The sequence below is a fragment of the Halyomorpha halys genome, unplaced genomic scaffold (assembly GCF_000696795.3).
Source record: "Halyomorpha halys isolate HHAL.00 unplaced genomic scaffold, Hhal_1.1 Scaffold629.1, whole genome shotgun sequence".
In the NCBI taxonomy this organism is placed as follows: domain Eukaryota; kingdom Metazoa; phylum Arthropoda; class Insecta; order Hemiptera; family Pentatomidae; genus Halyomorpha; species Halyomorpha halys.
Window position 1 is genome coordinate 281745 of NW_027111602.1, and position 12322 is coordinate 294066.

A 12322-nucleotide genomic window follows, 5' to 3' on the forward strand; every position below is an offset into this window, starting at 1 on the left:
TCAAGTACGTTTTCAAGATCAGTCCGAAAATTATTCCAGTTTACCCGTCCTGTAACCATTGAAGGGGGAGAGGGAAATAAAATTTTAAAAAATAATAATAATAATAATAAATAAAAAAAAAAAAGAAAAATCGAAGAGGAGTTATAATTTATAAAGGTGATGCGCTTTTAAAAATTTAAACACTAATGTAATTTTAGCTTCCTCATCTGTGAGAGCTTCTGACAAATTTGGGGTCAGTCCTATCCTGTTTAATATTGGCAAATAGTGAGTACATTCTAAAGCAGTTTTGACTCCATCAAAAATGAGCGAATCCCTCAAAAAAGAAATTAAAGATAAATTACAATCTTTGTGGAATGAAAGCTGAAGGAGTAAACTAAAAATTATCTAAAAAGATGTCAAGCCCTGGGGTACCTTCAGCAGCTAATGGCATAGAGAGGAGGTCATACTGACCAGGCTAAGAATAGGTCACCCATTCCTATCTTATCTCAAAAGAAAGGTATCCAAACTGCCAGTATTGCAACAACAATTTGAAAACTAGCCATATTTTCCAACAATGCCCATATTTCACATCACATCTCAGTAGCTTAGGATTAAACCTCGATATTTCAAAAACTCAGAGATTATGATAGGAAACATTGAAATCGGTATTTCAGTTTTTTAATTCAAAAGGTTTACTGATACATACATAACATCGGGTAGAAAAAATAAATAATTATAAAATTAAAAAAAAAAATTAAATTAAATAAATTTAAGAAAAATTAAATAAGTTATAAATGGCGTTTATGACCAATGATGTTTTACACCACTAATTAAAAACAATCAAATCTAGAAAAAAATTGTGTGATTGCCAAAAATTAGAAATATTGATAAGTCTGATAAAATTTTTAAAAACCAAATTAACTATGAACAATTTAGAAAATATTAATTCAAGCTAATGAATCATAATATAAGTATAGAAATAAGAAATAATATATTTTTAAAAAAATTAATTTTTTAATTGTTTTTTTTATTGATTTTTAATAAGTGCAACTTTTACTAATGAGAGGACCATTTTTGTTTTAGCTAGAAACAAATTAACGGTGCAGGAATTAAGTTTGTTTTTTTTAAACTGGCAAATTAACAATTTTTATTTCCCAGAAATATATTTTATTAAGTTTTTAAAAAATAATGAGTTAGATTTTGCTGAGATCTTGAATCACAGAATGCAAATGTGGTGTGTCAAAACTGGAGGTTTGAAATTTTGATTGCTTCATAGAGCTTTTGGTAATAAATAACTGCATACTTTCTTTATTTAAACTAGTCTCAAACATAAACAGTCATTTAAAATATTTGAAGTTAACTCGCTCTGTAAAGTATTAATTACGGAGCTTGCTTTTAAATCAGTACATATCTAATCTGAGAAATGTAAATTAAACAATAGAAAAATTATTAATAAAGTAATTAATGTAAGTATACTTAATCTGGTAACATAAGAATATAAATTTAAAAAAAGATACATAAATACAAAAGAAAAAGAAAGGATAGTAACTATAAAATATAATTAAATTAAGTATGGGGTGAGAATTTAGAAAATAAAATTAGAATAAAAGACATAGTAAAGTGGGCTTCTGAAATGCAGAATATAGAGAAAAGAAGCATTAGGAGGGTTTTATAAGGTTCAAAATGTGTCGATATGTCAGGGAGATGTAGTCATTATCAACTAGACAAATTAGTAAAGTAGTTAGACTGAGTCAAAATGCTTGTTTCAAAAGAACTGTTCTCATTGAAAACTATCTAAACTTCAGAACATAGATTCAAACTTTGTAACTATTGTTTTATCAACAATAAGCGAAATGGTCTTTTAATGTTTTAATGTGTGTAATTGGCTTTAAGTGCATGCAGAGACAAATGTATAATTTATTTACAAGGATCTATGGATCAAATTTAGTGTTGGTTGATAAATTAATCTATGGATTTAAAAAAATATATTAATTATTAAATTTATTATAATCTAGTAATTCGAGCAAAACATTAATTTTGAACTAAAGATTTTTGTCTGATGATTAGAAGGTTTCAAGATTTACCATGCTACACATCGGAGGGTAAAAAATTTCTTTTTCACTTATCCTGCTAAAAAGCTTTTGATTTTCACCGATGTGACAAAATGCTTTCACAAATTTAACGCATGACTGGTTTCGTGAAACAGTAGTATAGAAGTTAAGTATGTCTTTGTTAATTAATAAAACAATGCCATATTTATTTATATTCTATTAATATGTCTATTTTTAAAATATGATATTTTTTTTATGTGTGTTTACCTATATTGGCTCCTAAGATCAGATTAATAAATCTTCTGTCACTCATCCTATTAAATAATTTACAAGAAATACATAGTCAATTAATCTATTTTTTGTCTGTCTATAAACATAAAATTAACCATCAAATTTGCAAAATATGAATTAATGCTTTATTATTGTTTCACTACATTTTTTTGTATCCACTCTATGCCTAACAGAAAAGATCCTACCCACTATCCACTTACTTATACCATCTATCAACTGTCTACAAAAACACTGAGTGTAAATATCACAGTATTAAAAAATTGTTTAGTCTTTGCATATAATAGAAACCCTTGAATATGTTGTTAGTTTAAATTGTTACTGCATACTCATGTATAGTTTTCTCTCTCATTTTTTAAAGGATTAAATAGTCTTTCATTTTAAGTCCATTTTTTACTGTTAAATTACTATTTGACTAGCTACCTTTTTGCTCTTTGTGGTTCAATTTATCTCTGTTAGTATTCTAATGCACCCTAGATCATAGACTTTTCTCAATTTCATAAAATTCCATTAATTTTATAAAAATACAAAAGTAAACAAATTACCCTTTTTTTTTCCACTTTCCTAACAAATGTATGATACAATTTCCAAATCCATTATTGGGATCCTGATTTTATTTTTTATTTTATGCTGTTGAGAAATTGAGAAATTAGTCCAGAAGTTCCCTCTCATCTAACTTAGTAATTGATAAATGATTGAAATACTACGTAAAGTCGATATTTTCTTTCTTTTTTTTTCTATTAAAAGAAATCTTTTATTTTTATTGAAAAGATTTTCGACTTAAGCATTAAAGATTACTAATGGGTTCTTTTTATTTATTTTGTCAGAGTACATGAATATTATTTTTATTAAGTTTATTAACAGGGATATTTTATCAATCTTTGTGGTTTATCTTTACAGTCCTGTTGCCATTATACTCATAACAATGCATTCAAATATATTAATTTTGTTTATTGGTAAAATATTTCTAATCCATATGACTGCATTAACATGGATATAAATGCCTTCTCTATGGACTATTTTATTTTTTTAGTTTTTCATTTATGAAGAACACATTATTCAGTTATTGAACCAAGATAATTTAATTGCTAGGTCTATTTTATTAATCTCTTAACTACTATTAGGAATGTTGTTGTGGATGAGAGAGGTGCAGGAGTAGAATGTTATCCTCCCTCATGATTTGAAAACTGGAAAGTGTGTAAATTGATTTTTGAGAACCTACTTCAAACTTTAAACATTGTGGTGAAATATTATTCAAAGTGGTTATTATACTCAAAATAGCTTATAAACGCACTTAAGAGGAGTCATCTTTCCAAATATTCTTAGGAAAAGTTCAAAATATCAGAGATAACTCCCTAGGCCTCTAGTAAGATGGGAAATCCAGTCCAAATTGTTGGGAAACTTTTGATTTTACCAACCTCCTCTTCGCAATAAGTTATTGCAGGAAGGCCCCTGGCTACTATTTTCCTAAATCTTTGTCTAATAAAAGAAATGAAAAGATAAAAACACTTTAAATAAATTACAAAAAAGTTTATTAGTAAAAAAACATATTTATTTGTAAAACAAACATACTTAACTGATGATTTTTGTTAAAGATTTCTAATAATGAAAAATGTGTTCTTAAATGTTAATCGAACCATAGCATCTATAGATCATAACACTGATATCAAAAAATTTGAAATTACATGATTATTGAATGCGACTGTTATAATACTTGATGATAATCATTTATTGCTTACATCACTTAGTAGATATTTTGCATGATTTCCTTGTAATAAAAAATAAGGATATATTTATGATTTATAAAACTCAAGAAAATTAATAATTCTTTGTTTTTTGTTTCAGCATATTTGAAATCACCAATGGCTGGCCGAGAGAAGGGGTTGTTTGAAAAAATTAATGGTAATGTTCAATAAACATAAAAATCAAACAGTTTTTTTTTTTTTACATTAATTGTATGTATATAATCTTCCATCTTTTATTAACGAATTCGACTCCTGACTTGGAAAATTATTTCTTTTTTAAGTTAACTAATAATGATGATTTGAAGGGATGAATTTGCTTGGGATTATTAATTATAATAATGAAAAGGGATCTTTAAACTAAAAAAAATAATAAGATCTACAATACAAGTAAATCATACAAAAAATAATCATAAATATTTATTTAATAGCCAATCAAGGTACAAAATGACTGATATACATAATGAAAATTAATATTTTAACAGTAAATAATGATATGGAAATGTTGGTCAGATGAGTTAGGTAGGTCTTGGCCCTTAAAAGTTAAGTGGAGGAGTTAGTCTAGCTCTTAGACATAAAAATTTGGTGACTCTGGGTTAGATCAGTCTATTGTTGAGAAGCTGTGTTTAATTAGTTCTTGTACCAATTTATGAGGTTGGATGCTCTGAATAAGAAGGCCTGGACAATGTACATTAAATAGGTGAGATATGTTGATAAGAGGTGAATTGACAAAAAGATTCCTGAGATTTAAGGGTATTTGCTGTTAATTCTTGCAAGAGAAAACTCCACTCCACAAGGTTATTCACTTATAGGTGAGCAGGGGATGATAAGTTTTAAATATATTCACTTTAGGTCCTTGCACGAACAGATACTACTTGTATAAAGTATTCACATGCAGTCGAGAGAGTAGTCTGTTCTGCAGATGTTCTCTGTAGTTTCTGATGAAAGGACATAGAGTGTAGGAAGAAGGAGAGATTCCAGAGAAGGTAGAGTGAAATGATAATACAGTTCTAATTTCAAATTGTAGTGTTAGAATCTTATGATCCACTGATGGTTCTTGCAGTTCTAAGTAGTAAAGTATAGACTTATAGTATAGACCAGCAAATAGTAGCAGTGTTGCTATTGTATGAATATTTTAGCAAACTTTGAAATTGTGCCGATGCTGTTTGAAGAGATTTGAAGTGAGCTAATCTATAAAAAAAAATTGAAGCAGTGTAAATAATCAATGATACTCTTACACTTTTATTGACTGCCAACTTCTATTTTTGATTGATGATAAGAGAACATAACAAGGCATGAAAATATACGAACTATATTATATAGCTTTGTATAACATATACATACATTCAGTCAGCAAATACCTCACATTACTAAATGATGTTCATGTCATAATTCAGAACACATTGTATGACCACCTGTTATATGATTGAAGATGTGATAGACCTGAATAATATTAATGTGTAAAAAAAAATCAAAGTAGTTAAATAATATAATTGGACCAATTAGGTTTATTAGTTTCTTAAGCTCATGGACTACTCAGTCCATGAAAATAGAATTGTGAATTTTAGGTTTTATATTCTTTATCTGTTCATCTTTTGTGATAAATGTATTATTTTTTTCCTATTCCATTGTCTATAAATATGTTTTCCATTCTTTAATTTTTAATTTTCCTTTATTTTTTTTATTTTATTATATATCATATTAATTAATGAAACACTATTATTTTTATTTTCTATATTGTTAATTTCTCTTTTTATGTTGAGTCATCTATAAGTTTTTTTATTTTAATATATCTTATTAAACTATATAACCTCCACAATTACACCAACTAATGGATGTTACCGTTTTGTCATACAGAATGATTAATTTTTTTTTCTGAAAGAACTCTATTATATTCTATCCTGTTTCAAAGAGTAATAACCTTCAATAAATCAATCTTTTTTTTTAGAAATTAGGTTTTAATTCCACGAATAATATCTCCTCAATACCCACATTAATTTCCTCATCATCTATGTATACATAATGAACATGTCACCTACTTGTCTAAGCACTGTTTACTGTATTTTTCATATAGGCTGCAATAGCCAATGTTACAGAGAGATAACCACTTGTGCGGAATAGAGATAGAGACTACTCAACATTTGATGAGGTGCACCTGGAAAAATTGTGTTATTGTTTACTTACCTGTTTATTCAAGATTCTAACATCCAGAAAAATATTGCAACATATTCTGAGCTATCATTGGGGAAGGATAACAAAAAAAAGTAATTTTAAACACAAATTAAAAAAAAAATCTTTAATTTTTGTTAAATTTCTGGGGGGAAATGTATAACTTATGTATTTTTATTAAAAATCAGTCAAAATAAATGTTGATTAAAATTCTGTGAGTAGGCAAAACCAAATGAGACTTTGTCTACTAGTTTGTTTTTGGTGCCACTTACACTTTATCCAACGATAACAAACAATATGTTTTAAAACATTTAGAAAGTATCAAAGTTTTTCTGACAAATCTATCTAAGATTGCCGTTAATTTTAATCATACTAAAAATGAAGAAATAATAAGGTAAGAATAAAGAATATCACGTTTGAAAAGTAACATTTATTTTTCTTTCACTCTCTTACTTTGATCCCAACAATTTTAATTCGACTGTTTTTTACTCCATTTGTAACTTTTTTATTAATTTATTTATTAAAATTTTTTTTTTAATTAACTTCCATTGACTTATAATTTTAGGTCAATTATTTTCTAGTTGCATCCTCTACTATTAACATCTGTTCTTTATTGTTCAGTAGAACTATCCCTTCTACAATGTATTTTTAAATATTTTGTGCTCATTAAGCGTTGTATATCTTTTTAAAGTATCCCTGAATTTGATTAATTTAATCTATATTAAATTATTTTTCTAATTTAAATATGTTAAAAATTCTAAGAAATATCACATCAACTAAACTAACACTTAATACATTTAAATAACTTAAAGTTTAGAGTTTGAAAAAAATTAATTGTAATTTCATCGAGTTGATGATCCCTAGTGCATTAGAAATGACCATCTGCATAGAGACCTTAATGTCAACCTTGTCAATAAATAGATTAAAAAAAAGAAAGTAATTAATCATGACAGTAGATCCGAAACTCACAGTAAATGCTGCTTCAGGTTGAGGTAGTTCTACATCAAATAAGATGGATTAAATGAGTCAAGGATTATTTATGGCTTAGTTACATACTAAAGTAAACATACTAATAAATTTAGAATTATCAAAGAAAGGAAGATGCACTAATAGAGGTGATTAGCCAGTGGGCTTTACTCCACAAACAAGATTTTATATGAAAGAAGAGCAACTTATTGGGTCTGCTCAGTTGTTGCATAAGAACGAGGTTTTGTGGGTTGGAGTCTACACTACCTGAAGACCTAGAGCTTTGAATGGGAATTAAAATTTCCTACTTCTTTCTTTTTCACTTTTGTCTTATAAGAGCCTTGATCTAGCACTGTCAATCTTCCTACTCCCTGCTCAGTTGTTTAATTTCTGTAAGGGTTTGCCTTTATTACCCCTATTACTCTGTATGTAATCCTCATAGGAGATCCTTGTGTGACTGAGTGAGCTTTTACCTGTAGGTCTAGTTTCCACTGCATCCAGAGTTATCTTTCTTCATCCATTCATCAAAGGAGTCCAAACTGTTTAAACTGTCTGTTTTCCATAATTTTTTTCAATGTAGGTACTTCATCACTCCCTGATCCTTTTGTTCCTGGCACAGTCTCAACTTATTTTTCCTCCTACTCTATGCTAGAACTTTATCTCAACAGATAATCATAAGTTATTTTAAATGTCTGGAAGTAGTTTTTAATTATATTGATAGATATGGTGAAAATGTTGCTCCTATTTATTATTTATTTAGAATTTTATATTAAGATGTTGAGGTGATATTAAATTTCCTTTTTGAATATTATCAATAGTTTATATTTGTTTGTATACACAATAATGCACACAATTCAGACATAATAAATAGGCTAGACATACATGCAGAAACAGAAGGAATCATTAAAAACATTTAATAATAAAATTCTCCAATTCAAAACAATAATATTTAAATTTAAATAAATAAATTAAATAACCTGAAAAGCTAAATTTTTTAGGTATAGACATATTAATTGGGAGGTAGGCAAAGAGCACACAGGCATATTGTTGTGTCCAAAGAGGTAATACCTTGACTAGCTTACCATTGGTTTGTGCTAAAGGGATAGATGAATATATCAACAGTAAATGATATTGTTTAAACAATGTTGTGTTGTAATTTTATGTAACCATAAAACAAAGTTTCGAATAAGAAATGGATATATTTAACAATGAAGTAAAATTGAGTATATGTATTAATTGTATACATAAATTTTTGATAAATGTTTCACTTGTAGGAATAATATTACTAGAAGATGGGGAAACCTAAAATGTTTTCTAAGTTAAATAGCTTATTTAGATATTGAATATTAATAATATTCTAAAAGAAGGTTAATTTCACCTCTACACCTTAATATAAAAAGAACAAATAACTTCCTAGGAAATAAAATCAGTTGTAGAATTTTAAAATCCCATACTTTCTCAAACTTTTTACATATTATTTTCCAGGATTTAGTCAAGTTTCAGTTTTCTTATTTAATATCATTATTTCAACAGTTATAATTATAGATCTTAATAAAATTATAAAATTTTACTGACACATTACTTTTCTACATTATTCTGGTATTTGATTTTGGCAATAGTAATCAGATGATACACACAAAGTGTAAGCCACCACTTCTGTTTTGTGAAAACTGTGCCGAAATGGTTCTTGCACATTTTCAATCTTTATAGATTACAAGAGTATCAGATTACTGAAGTATCAAATCAAAGTTATATTTCTTCATATCTTTCTGATATTCTTTAATTTTAAATATTCTATAGCATGAAAAATACTTATTAGACAATATAATAAAATATAAGAAATTACTAAATTTCTTAAAGTGTATAGGTTAATACTCCTAAGTCTGAACCAAACTAGCTACCAATAAATGTCATTGGTAGAAGTTTTATAAATACTAAAAATGAGTTTTAGTAAATTTTCTCACAGTAATAAATAAGCATCATAAGTTTTTTATGTAAAAAGTATTTATAATTTAAAATTTATACTCAAGTAATCAGTTTTTAATTTTAGAACAGTCCACGTAGCTAGTCAGAACTGATCATGGAAATATTTATTGATTTGTTAATGAATGTTTATTAATTTTGCTTTGTAGAAAAAGTCTTTTTTTTAACCACCAAAGTTATTGTAGCTGGCTCATAAAAGGTGTTTTTTGTTAATAATAAATAATGTTTCATTGATAATATTAATTAGTATTGTTTGCCTTTTACTAATTAATAAATAATGTTTCATTGATAATATTAATTAGTATTGTTTGCCTTTTACTAATTAATAAATAATGTTTCATTGTTATATTTTATTTTATTTAAAGAGTAGACTTGAATTTTCTTCTATTCTAAAAAGTAATTATAATTTGTATATATATATCCATGATATATGCTGGGAATTGTTGTTATGACCTACTCATACATGATAGAACTATATTAAATGTATATCGTTTGTACTTATTTTTATTTATTTATAGTTACTGGTCTTATCCCTTAATAATACATTAATGATTAGCCTCTCAGAAAAACAATTGATCTAGATATTCAATTAATTAAGCTGCTATCTAAAGTATGTTTTTTCAACTTTTATATATTTATTAGAATTTTAATGGCATTGTCATTTGTTTCACTAAAACATTTATCCTCAAAAGCAAAATTTTTAAGCATACTATTATTGAGCAGAGTAGTTGAATAGGTTTTTGTTAAAATTAGTTTGTTCATTACATTTTTAATATTCAGCACACATTTTTATTAACTAATTTTCAACCAAAAAAATTCTACAAATCTGATTTTATTATGCAGTCATGATTGCTGCATTTGTCACAAATCAAAAATGTATAGTTAATTGTATTCTAGAAAAGAACCATTTTTTTGTTGAGTTATTTTTAATGGTCAACTTCATCAGAAAAATTAGGCTCATCGCTCCTCAACAGAAACAAAAACTTAACTGTAAAATCATTTTAAAATGAATTATTAAAACCATAGTACTCTTAAAATTTACTCTATTTAAACTTCCTTAAATACAGTCCTAAGACAGATTTTTGGCTCTTCCCTTTTGCAGTGAATGGCGACGGACATGTCCTTGTGGAATTACCCTTCATGATCATCTTTTCTGGTATCAACAAGGCCAGAATACGCAATTATTCATGAAATTTAGTAAACAGTGTTTTTAAGTGGACCTAAAGAGACTTGATAGACATTTACATAAGATGACCTTACCAGTGTATTAGAAATAACAATGACAAAATTACTTTTGTATCTTTGTTGCTAAATTATACAATAATACTCAATTTCATAAACATAAGAACAATGTCAGAAAATGCATTCAAGATGCATAGTAAAAATAACGAACATTTAGATAATGGGACATAATTTGTTCTTTGAGAACATTATTTTGATATCTTAAAATTCACATTTTTAACCGTAAATTTCCAATTTAAACTTTTAACTTTTCAACTCATGACTTTGTACTTTTTTAAATGTTTCTCAAAGGTGTGATGAAAATTTAATAATTTACTTTAAATTTCGCTACTTAATACAGGTGTTGAAATGGAAAATTATTTTTCTTTATATGAAATATATACTTAGGATATTATGTAGCTTTGGATATCTAAGTTAAACCCTAGTTACCTTGGTTGACGCTATATTCAGTGTAATGCCTTAGCAATAATGAGGAAACTATGAGTGGACTAAGCCTAGAAGACCATTAGAACAAATTATTTATCATTCTAAATATAATATATAAATAAAATATTTACAAATATATTTTACTTGTGAAAAAATATAAAATTAATTATGATTCTTTTATTTATAATAAGGAATAATACTGATTGCTAAATAACATTTTTTTATTTCAACAACTTTATTTATTTATTATCATATAATCCTAGGCGAAAAATTGAATGATATGGTCTCTACATTGAATAAAATTAACTAAAATCCTTTATAACCTTTTTTTTTTTTTTATTCAATATTTTTAAACATATTTTCTATAAGATCATCTTGAAGAGAACTATCTTTATGATTATATATTCATATTATAAACATTGATTATTATTCATGAGCGCACACCCAGTGAGCAGCAGCTGCCCACTTCCCTAGGAGTGAAAACAAATAATTAATTTAATAAAACTTAAATTTTTTATCACACAAATAATTGTAAAAACTAATAAAGCGCTGCAATCATCATTTATAATTTTCTTAAAATTTTGGTTTCATTCACCCCTTCTTTGCTGAAATGTCACTATCTGAACGACGATGGTTTGCCACCTCTCGGTTTTGATTCTGTGTACGTTATTAATGAAGTTTTATTATCTATTTAAAGCTTTTATTGCACTTTTTCGATTAGTGCAATTGGAAAGTATTTGTACAGTGCAGTAGATTTATAAATTAATTATATTTACAAATTTTTGGAAATGTTATAGTTTAGGAATGCTTAACCTCAAATTCTTATGAGAGTGCTTCATACTTAAATGACATTCCAGAATTGCTTTTTAAATAATATGTGTTTCATTAAAAAAAAAAAAACAAATGCTCCTTATTAATTTCATTTAGTAATTATTTAGATTATATAATTTCACTTTAATATTTGTTGCTTAAAAATCTCTTGATTTATTTTATAAATTTGTAAGTCGATTCTTCTAATTTCTATATAGTTCATTTCTTTTATCTCTATTAAACTTCCTCAACAAGCCACTTATTTAATGCTTAATAGATTTTAAACTTTCATATTTCATGGCGTATTTAAACATTTTTATTTGTGCCTTTACTTTCTTTTTTTTTTTATATAAAAAAATATATTATTTATGAAGCATAATATTAAACTAAAGTAAAACTGATTGCTCATTTATACTTTGATACAATTTTGTTTAACAATGGGATTTGAAGACATTTTTTTATTTACACAGTAATTCTTTCCATGGATTTCTGATACTTTCTTTATCCTCCTCAAGACATTTTGGGATTCCCCAACTCTTCCAACTAGTTCTATATGGTGGTCAAGTGGTTCAATGAAATTTTCTCTTAGCAAAAAAATTAGAAATCAAGATTAAATAATATAAAGAGTTGCTAAGCTTTAATCGATGGTGTATATATATATATATA

General features: G+C 26.5%; 1 protein-coding gene across 1 annotated transcript in view; it reads left to right on the forward strand.

Moving 5' to 3' along the window:
* LOC106684909 (sialin) overlaps window positions 1-12322 on the forward strand; it is a 147600-nt gene that overhangs the window by 86418 nt on the left and 48860 nt on the right. Inside the window, exon 2 of the mRNA XM_014427243.3 lies at window positions 4164-4220. Coding sequence (XP_014282729.1) covers window positions 4181-4220 — 40 coding nt within the window. The 5' untranslated portion in view covers window positions 4164-4180. The remainder of the gene's footprint in view (window positions 1-4163; window positions 4221-12322) is intronic.